Source organism: Amyelois transitella, chromosome 6 (assembly GCF_032362555.1).
Source record: "Amyelois transitella isolate CPQ chromosome 6, ilAmyTran1.1, whole genome shotgun sequence".
Lineage (NCBI taxonomy): Eukaryota > Metazoa > Arthropoda > Insecta > Lepidoptera > Pyralidae > Amyelois > Amyelois transitella.
In genome coordinates, this window is record NC_083509.1 from 7,355,716 (window position 1) to 7,378,531 (window position 22,816).

General features: G+C 34.4%; 1 protein-coding gene across 2 annotated transcripts; it reads left to right on the forward strand.

Moving 5' to 3' along the window:
- The first annotated feature begins 1,346 nt into the window (after positions 1–1,346).
- On the forward strand, positions 1,347–21,171 carry LOC106131209 (DENN domain-containing protein 5B). Of its 2 annotated transcripts, XM_060944657.1 has the most exons (23): positions 1,347–1,674; positions 1,745–1,854; positions 2,000–2,170; positions 2,898–3,133; positions 3,599–3,743; positions 4,135–4,279; positions 4,669–4,803; positions 5,392–5,582; positions 6,493–6,598; positions 7,777–7,926; positions 8,279–8,460; positions 8,608–8,819; positions 9,613–9,810; positions 12,165–12,321; positions 12,428–12,695; positions 14,159–14,354; positions 14,673–14,923; positions 16,364–16,506; positions 16,637–16,755; positions 17,801–17,976; positions 18,975–19,157; positions 19,315–19,525; positions 19,843–21,171. In XM_060944657.1, the coding sequence occupies exons 1-23, from the start codon at positions 1,575–1,577 to the stop codon at positions 20,018–20,020; spliced, it is 3,963 nt and encodes a 1,320-aa protein (XP_060800640.1). In that variant the 5' UTR covers positions 1,347–1,574; the 3' UTR covers positions 20,021–21,171. The 2 variants fall into 2 exon arrangements, with proteins under 2 accessions (XP_060800640.1, XP_013185672.2); XM_013330218.2 differs by lacking the exon at positions 9,613–9,810.
- The last annotated feature ends 1,645 nt before the right edge of the window (positions 21,172–22,816 follow it).

Below are 22,816 nucleotides of genomic sequence, written 5' to 3' on the forward strand. Positions count from 1 at the left end.
ATGTAGGCGTAATTAATATTAAATATAATATAAATCTACGACATACTAATCATTAAGATAGCTGGTGCTACATTGCCTTAAAACAGCTCTAACTGAGATGTTGAAACATATTTTATTTAGGTATGCATTATCTAATGTTAAGGAAAAACCGGTCCGACCAGGATAATAATGATAATGACATTATTTTTTTATCGCGAGACAATCATGGATCATAAGTTAAGAATGGAACACATGCCCCCGTAGTAGGTAGATCACACGCGACGCCGTATTTCACGAGCGAAAAATTATCAAAGTCCCCTTTCATGTCATAATAAAAACCGAAACAGCGATAGCTTTTAGCGCGATAAAAACGGCGTGACGCGTGCCTAACTATGGGGTCTAGCCCTTTTCTATATCGCTCGGCTTGATTTCTTGTTAAAAGAAGTTTGGATTATTGATAATTAAATGTGCGTGGCTTAGCATGTTTCATTTAAGTTCAATGCAGGATTTAGTTAATGACTTTTGATGTAGACCCAAAAAGTCCCGAGAAAGTGCGCAGTACAGTAAAGCACCCACAGATTTTACTCAACCAATATACCTAGTATAACAACAAACAACAACGACGACAACGACAAGGACTGACTGACACTGGCCAAAATCAAACTTCTTCATGAGCTTATCATGAAGAAGTTTCATTTCTGAAACGTAGAAAAGTAAAAAATCTTCCAACTTCTCACTGATTCTGTGCACTACATTTTCCCAAAATTTGTGTTTGAAGGGATTCATTCCTTTTTTACCAATCCGGTGCCCCGTATAATTTGGATGGGTCCCGATTGTGAATCACAATCGGGACCCATCCAAATTATCACAATTTGTGATAAGTACTTATATTCTGCTTTTGAATTTGTCTTTTTTTGTGTGTTATAGATATAATACTATTAGGTATAGATAGATTAAAAACTATTAGGTACACTATTTCAATGGTGCAATTATTCAGTCGTATGCACAAACATAATACAAAGGTACCTACTCTTATTACTTATCAAACTACTGGGCTTGTTTTTTATGTTTATTTGTTTTAACGCAATCGGTTTTTTTTTTTTGTTTAAACAATATATATTTTAATATTTTCAGTGAACTTATACGAGAAATTAACTCGCGGGCAATAGCTAGTGTGTGTGTTTATTGATGAAATGTTCGTGGACAAGTTAAGCATCCACAGCTATTATTTTTATAACGAGAACTGCTCGACACTGGCAAAAATAAGCTCATGGAGAAGTTTTACTGCCACAACAAAGAAAAGAAAAAAGTGTTTGACAGCAGCTGTCATGTTTAGTCAAAGTGACAAAGTATTATGCTATGCAGGCAGCAGGCACCAGGCAGCTGTTGTTCGTGTGTTTTGCATTGTTGACGAATTGTATCTGATAATTAATTTTCAAGCTTTATAATATCCAATAAGGGAAATTATGTGAATCAATAATGATGACTAGTTTACCATAAAAGTCAGACGAATTGTGAAAATGCTGAAGTAAACATTCAGATCTTGTCATTCGAAGAGAAAGTGTTTCATTATTGAATAACGGGTCGATAGAAATATGTCTGTCCCTGATTTGTCTGTTGGATGTAGATTTGCTGATTATTTTGCCATTTGTGGCCTCGACTTTGATTCAGGCTTAGAACCAGATCGCCTTTGTGGTATGTGCAGAATTAGTTGACGATTTCTCTTGTGTAGTCTACAAAATCAATAATTGTGTTCCATTTTCAGGTGACAATTTACATGTTTCACCGCTAGATCGCTCATATAAAGGGAAGATTTTAGCGCACTACCCTGAAAACATAACAAGCAATCCATTTGATGAACATGCTGTTTGTATGGTAATGTAAAAATTCTTGTTTATGAATTTAAAAACGAATGGCAATTTATCTGAATAGTTTATGCTATAGTAAAGAATTTAATTTACCTTATTACCTGTGAGTTAAAGTGCAAATCAACATATAATAAAATATTATGTTTCTCCAGCTATGCTTGCCATCGGGACTGCAGTTTAGAACACAGAAACATTCCCTAGAGCCAAAATTTCACAGCTTTGTTGTAACAAGAGAAAATGCATCTAGATACTATGGATTCAGCCTCATCTTCTATGAAGAAGTTAGAAACACAAAGATATGTACTGCAATGCATACCCTACAGGTAACTTATTTATTAGAATGTCTTGTCATAATAGCAATTTTCTGCATTGATTATTGTAACTTTGAATACTTATTAACTTCATGACAAATTTAAGATACTTTTTATTATTGTGCAATGTGGTTCCCGGCACCAACATAAAAAAGAATAGGACCACTCCATCTTATTTTTCGTGGATGTTGTACTCTTACAACGCCTTTATGTCGCCTCTGCGACTAAGGGCTTATAAACTTGGCATTCTTGTTTTAGACATTGGGTTAGCAATCTGTCACTATTTGAATCTCAATGATATCATAAAGCTAAGCAGCTGAATGTGGCCTACCAGTCTCTTCAAGAATTTTGGCTTTGTCTACTCCGCAAGGGATATAGAGTTATAGACTTAACTAAATAAATGAAGAGTTCATAAAAAATAGGCATATAACATAAAAATGTTTTTCATGCTGTATAAACAGTTGGATTTGAATGAATACACACAAGCAGTCTTATCATATGTTCCCTGCCTGACTATTTGATATATATATTCCTAAGATGTCCAAAAAATAGTATTTTACTTTGTGCTGGTTATCACTTCTTAAGTGCTTTTATTCACCTACATATTTGTTATTTGTAGCACATCTGCTAAATATTTTGTTGTAGGTTAACTAAACTATGTGAATAAATATACATATGTAAGTTAATAATGTATAATTTGTGAAATTTTCATATAACTTATGGTTATCATTTTTTTAAGGCAATGTATATCACAGAATTGTCCAGTGGACAGACACCTCCAGGACATAGGAAAGGCTCTGGAAAGGAAAGTTCACGATCACTCCCCCGATCTTTTAAACTCACACCACACACGGGTGCAGCACTCACCTACTACGACATTGCCAAAGATAAACTTTATGTAGCCAAAAGTATAGCACTGATATGTCAGTATCCTTATGTAAGAGTGGCTCAGTTATTTTTAGAGAATTTGTTTCGGTAAGTTACCTTTTAGATGTACCTATTTACCTTTACACTCATTTTGTAAGGACCATGATATAGTTTACTTTATAAAAGGCAATCATTACTAATATTCTTAGCTGTTGTGTTCAATAGTTGGGTTCAAATATGATAATTTGGGAAAGTTTTTACAGTTAGCTACTAGAATTTTTAACCTATCCTATGAAATCCACCGAAAGATATGTAGGACTAAGTCTGATGAACATTGTGATTGTGACACTATTTTGTTATTTTTTTAATGTTTTTATCATACATTCTTATTTCATTATTCTTCAGTAACATTCTTCAAATGCCTGATTTATTGTAGACTTGTTACTAGGCACACACATATTGGCTAATTTGATTTCCACATATTTGTACTGATACTGTAATAAGGAAGGAATGTTTTATCATAACTTAGACAAACTGAGTTAATTATGACATAAAACCTGTTATTTCTTGCAGATCTTTGCCTAGGCAACCCGGGCCGGGACTAAGCCCCGAGTCTTATGTCTACAACTTACTTTATGAAGTTCCAGTGCCCATTTTGGGTCAAGCTTTGCGTCTTTACGTACCCCCGCCTGAACCTCATCTTGACCCAATTCCTGTTGTAAGTAAAATTATATTTGTTGACAATTATTAAAAAATTTAATGTGAGTCATTATTTAAATATGAGTATTTTAAATCAAAAATAAGTCGAAAAAGGCTACTAAAGGAATAGACATATTCATATTTCCCAACCTACAGCTTTTACAATGTCCAATTCGGGTTTGGTTGCCAAGGGTATGGAGGTCTGGGTTCCTCTCCAAAAAGTGAGCATGTAACCGGGATTTACACCAAAGGAAGAGAAAATGATAATAAACTTAATTATTAAGATGAAAAAACCACAAGTATAAGAATTTATGTAGCACAATCAGTCACATTAAGTGTTTGCTTTATATCTTGTCAAAGTACTGTTCTTGAACCTGGATTCTTATTTTTGTCTGTGATTGTATCTTCAGGTGATAAGAATGCCAAATCCCCCAGAAGAGTTACCACTATTGGATTATCCATTAAGGGTTATGTTTGCCACTCTTGGAGTCGACTGTGTTGTCCAATTGTTCACATGTGTGCTTTTAGAACATCAAGTCCTACTTAGATCCAGTGGTAAGTGTATATTATTAAATAAATTTCTATTCCCACTGCTGCAAAGTTGTTGCCGTGTTCTCACCTGATTATTATCAGCCAATCAAGAATAAAATATAGTGATGCTGATGGCTTTGGTTTGAAAAAGTATAAATGATAGATTGAAATAAATACGAGTTGAATTTTCTTATATTTCGCTGGACCGATTCGTCTTGAGTTAAAAACCCCGCGTTCTAACATAGGATACTTTGTTTTCAAAAATCAACCCCTAAGATACTAAAATGGTAAAGTTTGTATGAAAATGAATAATGCTATCCATGTGAAGCTGGGCCCAATCGCTAGTATTATAAAGTTATAGAAGAATTTTAAGAACTTATTAGTATGCTAATTAAATAAATTTGTATCCACAGATTACAACAAGTTGATGCTTGTAGCAGAGTGTATAGTATCACTCCTATTGCCGTTCACGTGGGCCCACGTCTACGTGCCCATACTTCCAGCGCCGCTCTACCATTTTCTGGATGCACCGGTCCCTTTTGTTATGGGTAAAGTATCATGCTTGACTTCCATTTATGTCTTCATTACCGTCTTAGGACGTCTATCTATTAATACATTAATATATTTCTATCAAAATTAAATCTTGTGTAAAAGTTAATGATATATTCAAAGTGGTAAATTTTTAAAGCAGTAAATACTTTCTTAATAATAAAATATTACTATTAATGTTATAAGAGAAAAGATTTGAATTTGCATTTGTACACTCAAAAATTTAATGTTATTTGGCACAGAGACTAAACATTCGAAAGCAACTTAGCAGTTTTTCATTCTAGATGTTTTTCGACACTCAAGACGCGGCCTTTTAGTCACGGCTATTGTGTAGGTTTGACCCGTCCATTTTAAAAACTCCACATCACAGCCTTAAGTGCTTCACAGCCGCGGGTATTATTTTATTTTTGATAAATAAACTCAATCAATCAATTTGTGGTATACAAACGTCCAATAAAAACTGCACCGATTTTGATGCATATTGACACTGGGTATTTAAAGCAGCATCATTCACGAATTCCCAGTGGAGCATAGAACCAAGAAAACGCTAGTCTTGTGTTGTATTAACAAAATAACAATTATTTCAGGTCTACACGCTGACAGTGCAGCCGTCAGTATAGGCAGCAATGGCCTCCGCAGCATAGCCCTGGGTTCGGAGGCGGCCCTGTGTTTAGTGGATATAGACAAACCAGACATACAGCTGCCAGAGGAACTGCCCATATTCCCCCACCGAACGCATTTCATAGAGGAAATCAACCACGTTTTGGACAAGCATCAGGTAATTATATAGATATAAATAGGTGAAATAGATACTAATATTATAAAGCTGAAGAGTTTGTTTGTTTGATCGTGCTAATCTCAGGAACTGTGGTTCGAATTGAAAAATCCATCCAAAATATTTTTGCGTTGAATAGACCATTTATCGAGGAAGGCTTTAGGCTATATAACATCACGCTGCAACTTTTAGAAACGAAGAAATAATATAAAATATGAAAAAAAAAATGTGGAGAATTATTCATCCTTGAGGGCTTCAATGATGCCTAAAATAACTATACCATGCGGACGAAGTCGCGGGCACAGCTAGTACTTATATGATATAATTGGCCTTTTGTAGTATTCAGGGCGGTTCAGAGGCAGCTGTGTTTAGTGGATATAGACAAACCCGATATCTGCTTGAGAAACTACCGATATTTCAACAATGGATGCATTTAAAGGGAACCTACCATGTTTTTGACAAAGTTCAGGTAGAACAAACTAAAATGTGATAGATCTTCTCTCCTACATTGCACCCTCGATCCGCGACATACATATGAATAGGTAAAATAAATATAAATATTTGAAACTAAATAATTGTCGACGACACAAGGAACATTTAGGGTTTGGTTTATTGTTTTAAAAAACGGAGTGGAATTTAAAATCGTTAATACAATATACGCAACTAGGTAAGCAGCTTGATATGTGGTTACGGCAGCCTATGCTTATATTCGGTATTGTCTCAAGAAACTTATTTATTACACATTGTATTTATTCGACTTTGGTCACCTGGGCGATCAAATTCCACATTTTTGGTGTTAACTAATTTTATAAAAAAACCTTTTATGTTAGTGGTGTCTATGACCCTGTGTTTATGTTCGTAAATACTCATATCGTCACACTATAATTTCCGTATAAATGTTTTTTTTTTATAGATTCAAAGGCCAGAAACGGAACCTACTAAACTCGGAGTGCCTCTCAATGGAACGTCATATAAGCACATGAATGACAGTATGAGCAGTAGCTGCACATTACCTTCTGGTAAGTTCTGTTGTTAATTATGATGTGGATTTTGTTTTATGATAGACTTTTTTGTTTATGTATGTATCCATAAGTCAAAACTATTTTATTTGAGACTGTATACCATAAGGTTGTATTGAGGAAATGTCGTATTATTCTTGAAAATTAAGCAAGGGACGGAATATTTATGTAAAGGATGAAAAACTTCGTTTCTTCGTTCGTTCGTGTTCAATGATTTCGGATTCGTTCATTTTGATCAAAAACTTTTTCATCCTTAAAGTATGTAATAACAATAATATGAAGGTTGCTGAAGCTGTTTTCTTTTATGCTGCTATTTTTTTTTTAATTATTCGCTTCTCTACTAGTGAAATATGCTCATCTGTCGCCTGCCGTTCCCTTCATGCGCGACGCGAGGTCCACTCTCATTTGGCTGGACTTGGATAGTTAATAAATATTATTATTATATAGCCTCAACCAACCATAGACTTTTATGGTGGTGAAAAGCCTGAAAAAATAGGAGTAGGAAAGTCAGGTTTTACTCCCTTGGATCATGGTTAATTTACCTCGACTCTATGAAACCTTATACACAATCCAATAAAAATTTCTGTACCGCGATGCACATTACATTGTTTTGATACAACGCCATCTAGCCACACTATACAGAAACGTGTACCTATGTATTTAATCAATTTTTATAAGTGCCTATCTTCTATAATGTACTTCCAAATTTATAACAGCTCTAATGGCATGGCATAATATCACGTCTTTATCCCTAACGGGGTATACAGAACCAAAAATGTTAAAGAATCTGAAAGTCCTCAATTCATCTGGATAGCTAATTATTAATGGGAGGAATTGAGATACAGATATTGACAGGTTGCTAGCCCATCGCCATAAACATGTATGATAAAATCTTCTGCTTCCTTTTATACAAATTTACCTTCGCTTTTTTTTTAATTATTCATATAACGCAAACTTTACCTAGGTAAGTATGGTACATTCTAATTATGTGAATTTCATTCATTCATCCTTTCGGCCGCCATGGCAACTCAGTTTCGTAACTAGTTGTGAAAAAGGCTTTATTATTTTCAGACAAAGTTCATGTCACCAAAGTTGAAATAAAATAAAAATGCTTATAGGTAGTATTAGTACATCAGGTGTTGTTACTGTTAATGTAACTTAATTTTTTTTCTTCTCAGGCGGTTTGCGGCGAAAGCACTCGTTACACGACGTACTGGAATGGGAGGAGAGTCGTCCACTGACGGCCTCCCCTCCCGCGTCCCCCACCCGCCGCGCCCCGCTCCGCCTCGATGCTTTGCAACGCATCGTGGATATCGCTAAACGGACTGGTAAGTTATGTTGCCATGTTTACGTAGTCGTGTTGCCGGGTGTAGGGTAACCAAATTTCATGATGAATTGTTTCATTTTGAGGGTGAACTAAAATGAATACTGTTTGTGTAGCTAGTTTACAATTACTTCGTAAACGTTAAGACGATTCTAATGCAATCTCAATAAATGATATTGAAACATCGTCAAGAATGTCCCAAGTTCATGAAAAAAAAAAATGAAAAAATATTTATTTAGTAACTTACATGAAATGTCGAATAATTTGCCTACTCAGATTCAAATTCCGAGCAGTTCTAAAAAAATGTATTATTATTCTTTATTAACTGAATATAAATGACACAATTTTTGTTGCAGGTGTTAGTTTAGATGAGGTAGATGCGGAAACAGTGATGCCAGCTTTAAAGAAGAAGAATTTGAACGACGAGGAGCAGTACAACGAAGATATGAAATTCAATATGGCCATTAGAGAGACATTCCTAAATCGATTCGTTCATATTTTCCTTATGTACGAGAACTTTGTCATCATGCCAGACCAGGTCCTAAAACATTTTGTTACCGTAAAATCTATTCTAGGTTTATTTATAAGTATTTTTTATACATTTTACCTTAGTCTAGAATATTCCCTCAGTCTCCTAGAATATTGAGCCTTTTTCATCCCATTCCTTACTCTTTTTCTTTTACAGGATCGTGACTCTTGGTTATCGGCTCGTGAATCAATGGTAAACTTCGACAAAGCGTCGTTTCTTTCCGATCAACCGCAGCGCCATAGGCCATTTTTGTCGCGTTTTCTCGAAACTCAGATGTTTGCGACATTCATAGACAACAAAATAATGGCCAACTGGGGCGAATATGATGTCAATCTTCAAGTCTTCGAGCATAGAATAAAAGCTGTTAGGTAAGTCTTTCAGTAATAATGTTGTGTGCACTCTTATTTTGTGTGAAAGTCATCTTATATAACGTTTTTAATGGTGTAATAACATCGTTATGCGCACGTTACATAATAACCGCACTGCTCATAACAACACATGGTATTATAATGGGAATTAGAGCTTGGACGCTCAAGCGAGCTTGACTACAATCACGGTGAATATAGATACGTTGTTTATTAAATTTTGGGAAACGGAAAATTTTCCTTATTTTTATTTAATTTACATTGTTTTTACATTTTTCTTGTTTGATTATAACTAACTAGCTGTGCCCGCGACTTCGTCCGCGTGGAATAGTTATTTTGGGCATCATTCAAGGGTAAATAATTTTCCCCGTTGTTTTCACATTTTCTATTATTTCTTCGCTCCTAATAGTTGCAGCGTGATGTAATATAGCCAAAAGCCTTCCTCGATAAATGGTCTATTCAACACAAAAATATTTTTTTAATTCGAACCAGTAGTTCCTGAGATAAGCGCGTTCAAACAAACAAACTCTTCAGTTTAATAATATTAGTATAGATTACCGAAGTGAATGATCCCAAATCGATGAAACTGCATTTCACCAGCTGGTTTCTCATGCTTTAGAATAAGTTTCTCGCGTCAAATTTATGGTCAAAAAGCACGGTTAAAAAAAAATTATTGCGAATGTAATACTCAAATTAAGAGAAGATTTAAACAAATTTGTGACATCAATGAAAAACATAATTTAAACCATGGTAGCGTACGTCGCCCGGACCGTTTCTAAGCTCGGTCCGTTTACAGGCGGCGGCTAAACGAGGGCGGGCTGGCGCTGCGGGTGTATAGCGTGTGGACGGGCTCGGCGAGCGGGGCGGGCCGCGCGGCCGAGCTGGAGGCGGGCGCGCCGGCCGAGCGCCTGCCGCACCGCGCCGCCTACTACCGCGCCTTCCCCGCGCGCCTGGACGCGGCCGCGCTCGCGCCGCCGCCCGCCGCCGACCGCAGGTGTGTCAGCCCCCACCACGCGCAGGAATAACGCGGAACTAAAAATATATACCTTTCGTCTTATATAAGCAATGTTTGATTTGACGCAGCTATGTAGTCAATGAAATGTGTTTCTCGTTTACGTCAATTAGATCATACATACGTATTGTATGTATTTATTTTTCAACAGCGCTGATAAGTGATGCGATATTTCTCAATAAAATTGTTACACTTTCATTTGGTCACTAAAAGTCTAGTGTTAAAAACAAGATCAAAACCCTCAAGTGAGATAAGTTCTTGTGGCGTTTATATTTTAGTAAATTTGATGTGATTTTCGCGCATTGTAGCTTTCTGGCAACTATAGATATCGATTCATTTTCGCATGTCTCGTTGCTGATACCTTGAACACCGAGATAACAAGCTAGATTTATTCTTATAATTTTGTATTGTAGCTAAAACGATAATGTTATATTAAACTAACACTAATCACTTGTCATAATATTATGTCAAATATTGACACGTTACAAGTGAATAGATATGTAGGATTTACAAAGTTATTGTTAGCTCGGTGAGCATATTCTTAATTCATTCGTTCATCTTATATTCTAAAGATGCTTGTATAATATTTATTACAATATGTTACTTCAATAGAAGTAACTTCACTATTACATAATTTAAATTCAAGTCAAGCTTTTAAAGGTTGTGCTAAAATATGTGTGCTGTATTTTAGAGATATTTTCTTGTTTCTTTATTTTGTTTTGCGGAAGGGTCAAATGAGCGACAATATGAAAATATATTTAAAACGAATGAATTAGATTACGATCAAACCTGCTTGTTGTGACGCATGCGTTATGTCAGCTTGATTGTTGGTTAGTGAATGTCTAATTTAGGTAGCACTACTGTATAGTGCATGTTTGTATTATATTTTCTTTGTACAGTGAACCTGTGATTGTATAATTTTTAACAGAAAAACCATTGTTAAGAATATTATTAATTTACAAATAATATGAATGGTTTTTATCTATTATTGGTATCGTAGCTTCCATTACTGTATTTTTTTAAGTTTTATTGAAATTGTGGTATATATTTCAGAATCTCGATATTTACCTGTTAATAACGTATATTAAGGTTATTTTTATTTTAAAAGTAAAATAAAAATGAAAACTTATCGGCGCAGTCTTTGTGATACTCAGAATTTGTGATCAGTGTTCTTGTTATTAAAAGTATATTTTTTTCATATGTAAGTAAGGTTCTTTCATAACTAATAATAATTTAGGCATTATATTTGCGGAAACATGCCCCCGTAGCGACGCTGTTTTTATCGCGCGTATATATATATTAGTTTTAAACTATTTCTGTTTCGCTTTTTATTATGTCGTGAAACGGGATAGCAATGCTACAGGTGCTGACTAATATTTGTGATTTTGATCTTAAAAATTATGGGGGATTTTAACGACATAAATTTTCATTATGCATAAAAGTCAATGCTAGAAAATTGCTCATTTTTCATCGAATTTATTTTGTATATTAGTAATGCTGGATTAGCATGGAATAACAATATCTTGTAATCTATAGTCTCGTAACATTATCAGCAAATTTGCGTGTTATTAAGAATAAAACTCATCACGTACCGACGGTAACATTTTATATTATGTAGTAGGTAAAAAGCCTTTTGTAAAATTAAAAAAATTATATGTTTGAAAATGTATGAGAACCATGATTATTGATTTTTGGTAACAATGCTATTTCGTGCAATAAAAGATGCCTATAGTAGTATCGCAGTAGAAAGATGCCTATTTTAGAACTTTATTATATGAAACAGTACATATTTTAAATATGTGTTAATGTTTATACTCAAATGATGATCGACATTTTTGTTATTGTTGTTATGCATGTTTGGCCTTGCATGGGTTACAATTCAAACAAAGGTTTTTATTGATCGTTCTTGGTTTAAAATAATAATATCTAGGTTAGATATTTATATTTTATTTTAATACAAAAATCAATACTTAAATAGTTTTTTAAAACCTCTCTTTTTGTTTCTCGTGGCCTATGTGTAATATTGTTACGAAATATCATATAAAGTTTATAAATTCTAAATAAGTATAACTTTTCCTTCTCTAAGCAATAAATTTTACTTAATGTACAGTGTTGTATTTTAAATTGTACCTTTTCCCAAATTATTAAAAGAGTAATAATATATTGCACTGAAGCATAGTTTGGAAGCATATTAGTGTTTACCTGCTTACTGCTTTATGTGCTTGCTTTGTACCTGAGTTCTATAATCTTCGTTATAACTCATGAACATTTTTATAAAATCTTTTTGTTGAACAATGTATTCCAAACTGCATCCTCATGCTATTCCAATATTCCAGAACAAACAGCTTGAAGCGTATCAAGAACGCTAAGTGGCAAGTCAAAGATTGTCCGCCGGAACTGTTAATAGGTGACATAAGTAGGAGACTTTCCACCGAAGTCACGCCTAATGCTATAGCACAAAACCATAAGACGTTTGTCGAAAAGCTACTTAAGGTAAGATTTATGGGACTTATGTGAGAAACAGGTGAGAAACCAAAATACCATTCGTGTAACCATAAGCCGTAAGATTTATCAGTGAATTAATTTTCCATATCCACAGGAATGCAAAAGCAAAACAAAACGAATGTTACTAGAAAAGATGGGTACCGAGGAGACTGATCTAGGTTTGGGATCAGAAGTATCGATAACTGGTATAGAAGAAAGTACGATGATCGCTTCACTTTGCGACTTGCTCGAGAGACTATGGTCGCACGGCGTCCAACACAAGATGGGCAAGTCAGCGTTATGGATGCACCTCACAAATTACCAGGAATTGGAACAGTGTAGCAACTCTACAAAGCCTATTGATCCAAACTATCTTACCCCAGGTATGAATATTTATTGGTTTTTTTAATACATATACTAACTGTGCAAATTTTTTTTTATATTTTTTCCACGTTATGTAAATGAAAGTTGGTCGTCAGGTGTTTGTGTATTTACATTCACGCGCGACGCCTTTTTTATCGCGCGAATATCTATCTATCACTGTCCCATTTCATGTCATAATAAAAAGAGAATCAGCAAAAGTTTTTCGCGCGATAAATATCCATACCCACGGGGCAGGGACCTTGGGAAAATCTTGCTTTCTGTGTAACATATCCATATGTGTACTTTTCCTTTTAGTCATAAACAAATAACAAGTTTTCGTCTGACATCTATACACACATCTCGTATATGTTTGTCTTACATCTTACATAATTTCATAAATATCGTCTTTGTCCTGTACTCATGTATTGTAGTTTTATTGATTGTTATGTATTTTAATATAGATTATTACCTTTCACTGATTTCGAAACATGCAGCTTTGGCCTGGTGTGTATTACGCAAACGTCTGGACTGTAAGTACTTTTGTATCCTGTTTTTTTTTTCAAATAGGTGATGGCGCTATCCAAGTTAAATGATATAATTGATGTCAAATCATATACATACACATTTTTCTGCACTACTGACTGAAACGTACTTAAAAGGGGCGCTATTTCTTGCTTCCGGCTTCGCTATTTGACTTCGAGAAAAATAATTATTGATACTGGATACAATGCAACAGAAAATGATGTATACAAGTTAACCTACTCAGTAATAAATGTCGCACATAAAATTAAAGATAATGCGAATCACAACTGATAGAGGATTTTTGTGGCTTCGTTACTCATACCCAGGTTTAATAATGTAGAGAAACAACTCGAAGTATACACAACTTATAATATGCTAAACGCACGCTCCAAAAGTACAACTCATCATAATTGCTGTTACTGGGAAACAACGTGGCTATATAATATATATAGCAACTTACGAAGGTAGCATAGACACTCCTTGTAAATAAAAAAGCACCTTGGAAACCACCACGGTTGTACCCATACAATTCTGATTGCATCACAATTCATTATATATATATATATATTGATACTAAATTGAAAATTACTTTTGTACTTTATCATCTATTTACTTCAAAGCCTTGTAAACTGAAACTCTTTGCACTACGAAATGATTTGGTAAGGCCAAGGCTTTGACGGTCAGATTCTTACTCATCACCACCTTCTTTGTCAATTCACTCGTAGGTGCTCAGGTTTTTCTCATGGTCCTGAAAGAAAACTGGGCAATGGATATAAACTACCTATCAAAGAGAAAAAAAAGAATATTAACTTATATTTATACCCATTTACCAAAAAAAAATTAAATAATACAAAACTGCTGAAGCTATTTCGATAAAACGTTTCAAAGAGTAAAAATACAACATATCCTCTGAGCTAAATCCAATTGTTTATTTTATTTATAAAGACAATCTTTTCTTTAGACTTATCGTCAGTGGGGGCTGAAGTAGAAGCCCAGCAGAGTTCCAGCAGCGGGACTCGATCCCGCGACAGTTCACGCGGGGGCTCCCGAGACAGTTCTAGAGACCGTCTCAGTAATTCGGGCACTTTGGAGAGGAAATCTTCGCAGCAGCCAAACCCATTGCGCCCGTTGCCCGAAAGTCTCACTTTTGATATGAGGTATGTTTATTTTAACAAGATGAACAATGATTACAAAACTTTACATTTCATCTGGCTTTAGTAGAGTACAAAGACACTTTTCGAACAAACAAACATTTGCTTATATGAAATGGAAATGCGATAAAAGTGATTCCGCAGACCGCAGTTTCTTTTCTAATAAATGAAAAGCAGAAAGGAGGCCGTTTTATTTCAGATAAAGCACAGATTCAGTAATTGTTACATTACATTAGGAAATTTAGAGGTACATACCAATCTAAAAATCTTTCGCCGATTTTACATTTGATATCTGCAAACATTAAAATTTAATGTACTTTACAGGAATGTCCAAGCCATGACAGATATAAAGACTGAAATTGGTTACGCTCGAGCGTGGGTGCGTTTATCTCTAGAAAAGAAGTTGCTCTCTAAACACTTACGCGAACTACTCGCCGACACCACGCTGTTACGCTCTCAATACAAAAGGACTGCTTTCTTACGCTGCGAGGAAGAAAGGGAGCAGTTTCTTTACCATTTACTGACTTTGAATGCTGTCGATTATTACTGCTTTACGAATACTTACCCTACTACAAGTAAGTTCTTTCTAATTATTTGGTTACAGTTGAACGAGACTAAAAGGCTTTATTGACAACAGTGACATGCGCATATAGGCTATTTGACAAAGTTCTAAAAACTATCTTAGGGTATTTATTTGTCTATAAGGAGCCCTACAAAAAAACTTTTCTGCCTTTATTACAGCTATTTTATTAAAAAATCGAAAAAGAAAATGAAATATTCAAATATGCCGCCAAAACGCGACTTTTAGCAATATGGCGGCCATGGCATGCAGTGACGTAAATTTCGTGTAAATATCATACAAAGCTTGTTGGTGTTTCGAAAAGTTTTGATTTTCTCTTGTTTTATTTAACTTGTGCCACGTCATATGTGTGAAAATTATTAAAATGAGTTCCTATAAATGTTATGCAGTGCCTCAATGCACTAATACAACAATAAAATCTCCTACGAAACTGTTTTTTTCTATGCCGATGGATTTGAATATTCGCAAGAAGTGGTTTCAGATCATGATCTAAGATCAGTGGTTACCAAGATATACTTACATTAATGTTTTCACATTCTTCAGTTCGGCAGCATAGAAATCTGGATTGTCTTTGAAGAAGACAATCCAGATTTCTTCTTCCAACCATTATTGCGTCCACTTTTGGTAGGTTTCGACTGTCAGCTTTCGCGGAATTGGTTTCCATTATTAAATACCTATGTTATCTGAGTAATCCTGAGCGATCAAACACTTATAAAATCTTGAAAAATAATAGCGAACACTAAGGAACGGTACGATCGACAGTCTGTTTATGGATAATTGACGTCATAATAGAAATAGCCAATCACGTTCGTTTTTAGTCACGTGACAGCTGCATATAAAAACCTAATTTTCTGAGACGGATTTTGTTTAAATAATGCAATATTTTTATCTCGCGTTATTACAAATCGCTCCAAAAAAATAGTATTAAGACTGATGACATAAAAGAAATGTATATTTTTAATACAGTCAAATAGCCTATTGTATTGGTTTGTCTCTAATATTTCTTTTTTGTATTGGGTGGTACTAGGTTTTTAAGCGTATATTTTATTTTGCCTCACTTCTGTTAAGTAATTTAATCTTATAAAGTATTTAAATTTAATTAAATATCAACATCAAATCACCTGTCGCTCAGTGAGCAACTTCTTCCGGGCAGAAACCTTAATAGACAAGGACAATATGGAAATCTTGGAATAGAACGTTGGCATATACCAGGAGAACGTAGGGTTTTTCTAATGGCAAAATAGAGACTGCCAAGCTTTCCAGACGATGTCTTACTTTGCACCTTGTCCTTATTATCTTACATCTTGCTCATAAGAGGATCTAACGAAAGCAAAGACTTCACGATTTCCGTAACTTCGTTTTAAGCAACACGAATTTTGTGAAATAATTACGACCCGAAAGAGGAAGTAATGAGAGTTGAATACATTGTTTTCAGAACTACCATATCGTGTTCTGATAGTGCCATCCCGGAAAGCGAGCCAAACCACAGCAAATTGCTGGATCTCAATATCGGGCACCAACAGAGAATCCACGCCGAAAATCCCAATACCACGCAACACTAACGAATTCGTATTTCACGTAAGTTGTTTATTTTTCTCCCTATCATTGAAAAAACATTACATGTATTGTAAAAGCTAAATATATTATGGTCGTGGCATAGTTTCTCAATCTGCAACATTCAGAAGTTAAAATATTTCTTTAATTTCAGCATAAAAACTTAGGAATATTATCTACACTGCGAATTGGACATGACAATTCGGGATTGTCACCACGATGGTTACTCGATCAAGTTTTCGTTAGAAACGAAGTCACAGGGCATACATATACGTGAGTACAAAAAGTATCTCTCAATTTCAATTTATTTATTGCATATCATAGTTTCATTCATTCAAGTCAGTTTTAACTACTACAATAGTTACTGGCATATAGATGTGTAACAATATGAACTACGTAGGGTTATATTATAGGAAAACTTTAAGTGATACAGCAAGCGGTTTTGTCAATTTATTTCAATTATAATTTCATTAAACTTATTATTACTTCTTAACTTGTATTTAATGTCAATTCCATATTTTTATCGTTAAAAACTCGTCAATTTAACAATATTTTTTATTTATTAACTAGCGACCCGCCCCGGCTTCGCACGGGTGCAAAATTCGGAAAAAATTATACATAAAAACCTTCCTCTTGAATCACTCTACCTGTTACAAAAAACCGCATCAAAATCCGTTGCGTAATTTTAAAGATTTAAGCATACAGACAAACAGACTAAAATAGCGACTTTGTTTTATACTATGTAGTGATAATAATATACGTCTTTGGTCGGAGTAATGACCTCTACTAATTCTTTTTTTGTTATAAAGGTTTCTAAATTTTAGTTTCTCGTGGCTGGAGATACGGAAAGCACCATTTTAATTCGACCCTTTTACCGACCCGGTACTAATCTACGAGGTCAGATTTCTGATTTCAGTCACATGTTTATGTTTCAAATAAAGATAGATAGATAAAACACATTGTTTCCACAATAAGAGTAAAAAATATAATAACAAAACACACACAAAAGAGACAGAGAAACAATCTCTTTCAGTCAACCTTTGGGTGAAAGAAATATATTTTAATTTTGAAACTTATTGCATACATACATAAAATCCTTCCTACCGGAATGGAAGGCGGAAACTAAGTATATCTTTCGCTTCGTCAACATTTATACTCTTCGGTTTCTTTTATTTATTTAAACTTTATTGTACAAAATACAAATGTATGGCACAATTCGCGGACTTAATGCTAGAAGCATTATCAACTAGTCAACCAGTTTATTTTTAAACATAATTAATTTCTAAATGGCAGCAGACTTAATGAAATCATTTTACAGATTCCCGTGCAACCGCTGGCTAGGCACGGGCGTGGACGACGGCTCCACGGAGCGACTGTTGCTGGCGGCGCGCCTCCGCAGCGGCCGCACGCCGCGCACCCCTGCCCCCGCCGCCTCGCACCCCCCCACCCCCACCGCCACGCATCTCTCCACCTCTACTATACAGCATATGATCGGTATGATACACGTCGAATAATGACGTCCCTTCATGTATGTATATGTCTTTATGGAGGTCAGTTCAGTCGAAGGTTTGAAGACTTGTGAAAATTCGAACATTACGAATCATGTCGCCGTGATATAGTTAGTCTTCTCCACACTTTTCTGCAGAGAACCCTGGGCTGCTTCATGACCTGGATCCTGGATCGGATTAAGTTAGATTTTTACACGAAGCGTCTCACCTCTGCAACCTTTGCAGGAGAGCCTAACCCATATTAGATCATGGAAAAAAACTGCGCTATATGAATGTGCATGAAATAAACGTAAACACGGATAAACGGGATACCAAAATCTTTTTTTTTTTCTATAAATAACCCGTAGTTATAAAGTATGTAAGTATGAAGTAAATAACAGTTTTTCTATAATGATTCCGTACCTAAAAGGGGGAAAAAAATATTAGATATCCCCATATAATAAACGTGTTCTTTTTCGTATTTTTTACTACAAATTTATAACTCTTCATATAGATCTCTCACAGAAATTTTCACAGAATGTTATATAAATAGAAGTTTAAAATAAATCAATAATAAAACAACTGAAAACGAATTTTGTCTATTGACAACGCCATCTAATAAATTTTTCTGAACTTATTAGGAGTGAACATGCAACATGGTATATATTGACGTTTTGTTTCTAAATACTATGCATTTCCGATTCCGATCCGATGTAAAAGTGTTCTGAAATAAACGTGGAGACAAACCCACGCCACATTTATTGACTACTTAATAAACCTACAAAACCCAAGAAATTACATGGCATTTCTTCATATTTTAAGCAATTTTTTTGATTTCAATAAACAGGTAGAAACATGAATATAAAAAATAAATATCTAAGTAACAAACGTGATGATGGTACGGAACTCTTCGTGCGCGAGTTCGATTCATACTTGGCCGGTTTTTTAATTTTAATTGAATGTAACTTCATTGTTATAAATGTTTATAATGCTATGATTTTTCAGGTGATTGCGTAAACGCGATAGTAAAATGGCACTACCAGTCTAAGAGGGAGAAAGATGCCAACTCTCTCAGTGTGCTGTTGTGCGGTGAAAATGGCTTAGTAAAATGCCTAGAGCAAGCATTTCTGTGTGGATTTAAATCAGCACGTCTTTTTGGAAAGAATCTGTTTATTTGGGATTACTTTGGTTAGCTCACTTCTTTAAATCTTTCACAATCTTTAGCATCTGAGTAATAAATTTAATATTCTATTTCTCAAAACAATTTACTGCTTTAACATAGAATTAATTAAGGTTCGATTGCCATATAAATATGCACCCACTTTTTACATTATTTCCATTGCAGCACGAGTAAAAGATGAATTCAAAATGAGTTTGTGCGATGAACCGAACACACAAAATAGTAAAGCCTGTGGAGTTGTTTACAACTGTCGGCAGGACCAGGAACACAGGTCCATCTGGCGATGTTACTGCCATCTCATGGATGAAATCAGCACTGCGGGTCGGACGCTGGGCAAAGATGGGAAATTTCAACTTTTCATATGTCTGAGTTTGAGGTGAGTACTGTTTGATTTAAAACAAGCTTGAACCCGCAGCTTCGCCCGCGTGTATTGAGCGCCGTCTACAAAAAGCATCAAATTAAACGTCGAAAAGATTAATTCAGTAGATAAGGTTATCTAGGTGAAGAGTTAACAAATAAACTTACTTACGCATTTATAATATTAGTTGGGATTTGAACAGAACAGAATAGGTATTATTCTACTGAGTAAATTTTTTATGCGTTTGTTTGTGTGTGTGGCGAAAGCTGTTTTTTAAAAGCTGCTGGTAAAATGTTTGACTCAAAAGTTAACTAAAGAAGCATCGTTTGTTGCAGAGAACATTGGCTTCATCGAATGCTAGTCCCGATGTCGATGACGCGTGTGACAGTGGAAATGTATGAAGAACAAAGTTTCCTACGCAAACGTGGGCTCCTGACATTCCTGAGGCAAATACTCGAACCTTTGGACGAGTTTGATATCGTCCTTGAAAATTCGCTCACCCAAGGCATCTAAAACTTATATATAATTAATATTTTTGTGCTCTCCAAAGATCTGATAAGTCTTAAATAATTTTGATCTCTTAACTTGCGCTTTAGTGTAATTTAGGCGTAGTTAGAAGATCGTATAAAAGAGCACAGTATTTTTATGTTACAATACTTGGAGTATATTATGTTACTTATTTTATTATATCACCATTGCAGCAACAGCAATTATTTTAGCTTTACTCGTTAGCAAGTTTTCAAATAGAAGACTCGAATTAAGTTTAATTATCTATACTCATTAGGAAGAGTAGATAATTTTTCAATTTAGTCTTTTTTTTTGTTCATATGCTGTAGATAATTGCAAAAATTAATCATGTTCAAGATGTAAGTATTAAATAAAAACTTACATTTCATCTTACCTAAAATAGGCATAATGTTAAATAAATAACTCAAAAAATACTCATCGGTACCTCTAAAATTCCCTAATACTTATGAATTTGATATTATTTATCAGGGTCTGATTATTGTTACTTTTTTTTATTTTTACCTTTACGTGTTCTTGCCAGTTATACCCAAAGATTATTTTATATAAGGTAGGTACTTAGACGTTATAGATAAGTAGTTTCAATATTAATTTGTCAAAAGTGATATAAGACGTGTTACATGGCTAGTTGTGATTACAAGAGAGAAAGTCTTCAGCAATGTTGTCAAATTAATATTTTTTTCACATCACTTGAAGTGTTTTGCATAGCAACAAAACTTAAGCTTATTTAGAGAAACTACTACCTACTTAAGTAGAATTACAGAATTAAATGTAACAGCACAGAATTATCAATAGTATGCAGGCAGATGTAATTTTTAAGGTTTTGCAATATTAGTCAACAAAAAATCCGACAACACTATGCGGATTGGATGCGGAGACCAACTGTTTTGTTGGCCTTTAGCTTATTTACATTATTTCTTTATTAAAATGTCTCGAATAAATCATTCCTGTGTATGTTTGGATAGTAATAAAGGTTGTTTCTCGATCCTGCCGTCCTGCGAAATTGTTGTCAGTATCAATATTTTAAAAAAAAATATTGTACTATGGTATGCTAGAACTAGAATACCAAAGTCAAAGGTTCTAAACAACAAAATTTTGAATAAAATCAAACTTTACTTCTTTATTATAGATTTAAATAATAAATAAATTAAAACAAATCCCTTATTATAAAATGAATTAAACACACAAAAACATTGCACCGAATATTGTGCCAAATTATATATGAGACAGAGAAAAAAAGACAAAGTTATTATGTCTAAAATTTTTTTTCACTACATTTAAAATAATACTTCTCTTTTTGCAATTTATTTTTATCAAAGGGATTTTCTATAGATAGTTCGTTGATCTATCTATAGAAAATGCCTTTGTTTCTCTCTTCTGTAAATCTAGTATAATTAATCTAATATCCAAAACAATGAAAATAACAATATAAAATAAATATAAACAGATTTTTAATCCTGTCACAGCTTAGTTGGGAGGCAGTATAGCTCATTAAAAATTTTAACACAGTAACTAGGTAAATAAATAAAGTCACAGAAAGAAATTCTTTAGAGTACAATTTTTTCATCTCCTTTATGTATCTATTATGTTTTGGAACAGTGCTACAAACGTGACTATTGGTCTGCTTTTATATGACAATGTTTGTATAACTTATATTACATTATGCTTTGTTTATTATACATATTTCCACAAAAGTTGAAACGGATTATTAAGCACAGATTTAAAGTAATAATACTTGGTCTTTGATTTTTTAAATAATATTGTTGTGTTTTGTGTCATTGTCACCATTTTAATGTCTTCCTAAATCAATAAGATTACAAACATTTTAATTTTTTATACCAAAGATCTTTATTTTACATTTGTAATGTCCAATTAAAGTAACAAAATGTAAATATTTGTTTCATTTTGTTATATCATCCTTTTATGTCAAGCAATTATTTCTACTTAAATCTGTGATGGTACCTACTTATAAATTTGAATTTTCCTTGTTATTCGGATGCCTATGATATACATACATACATACATATGACTACGTCTTTATCCCTTACGGGGTAGACAGAGCCAACAGTCTTGAAAAGACTGATAGGCCACCTTCAGCTGTTTGGCATGATATCCATACTACAATAGGTACATTTATGAACAACTTACTTTTTTAACCGTGGTGTACGATTAAAAGAGTAACACAGACAGATTTTCGCATTTAGAATATTAACACATAGTAGAACATTAACATCAGACATTACATAACAACATAAAATCACACCTCTTTCCCGGAGGGTTAGGCAGAGACTATATCTTTCCACTTGCCATGATCTCTGCATACTTCCTTCGCTTCATCCACATTCATAACTCTCTTCATGCAAGCTCGGCGGTTTCGGGTACTCTTTACCTGACCCTTTACCAGGACGTCCTTAATTTGATCAAGATACGTTCGTCTAGGTCTTCCCACTCCGACCTTTGCCTCCACACTCTTCTTATATATGTACTTAGTCAACCTGCTTTCACTCATACTCTCCACATGACCAAACCATCTTAACATACCCTTTTCTATTCCTGTAACTACATGAGACATTACTTAATATTATTCCACAGCTTAATAAAGTAACGTCATTTTTGCGTTTGGACTCAAATTTCATCAAAATCGATCCACCAGTTTAGTCCTGAGAGAAATTTTTATACTGTCACCCCCTATGTAAAGTACAAAGAACTATAATTTTTATTGGTGCTAGAATTTTGATGGGGCATATGTCACAACAAATTTCCTTAATTGTCCCGCAGGACCTA

Bases quoted from the DNA above. Each gene is read 5' to 3' on its own strand.
- LOC106131209 (XM_060944657.1), top strand. From the start codon at position 1,575: ATGTCTGTCCCTGATTTGTCTGTTGGATGTAGATTTGCTGATTATTTT. The intron at 19,158-19,314 runs GTTAGCTCACTT...TTTCCATTGCAG, and splicing joins GTTTATTTGGGATTACTTTG to CACGAGTAAAAGATGAATTC. The intron at 19,526-19,842 runs GTGAGTACTGTT...CGTTTGTTGCAG, and splicing joins TTCATATGTCTGAGTTTGAG to AGAACATTGGCTTCATCGAA.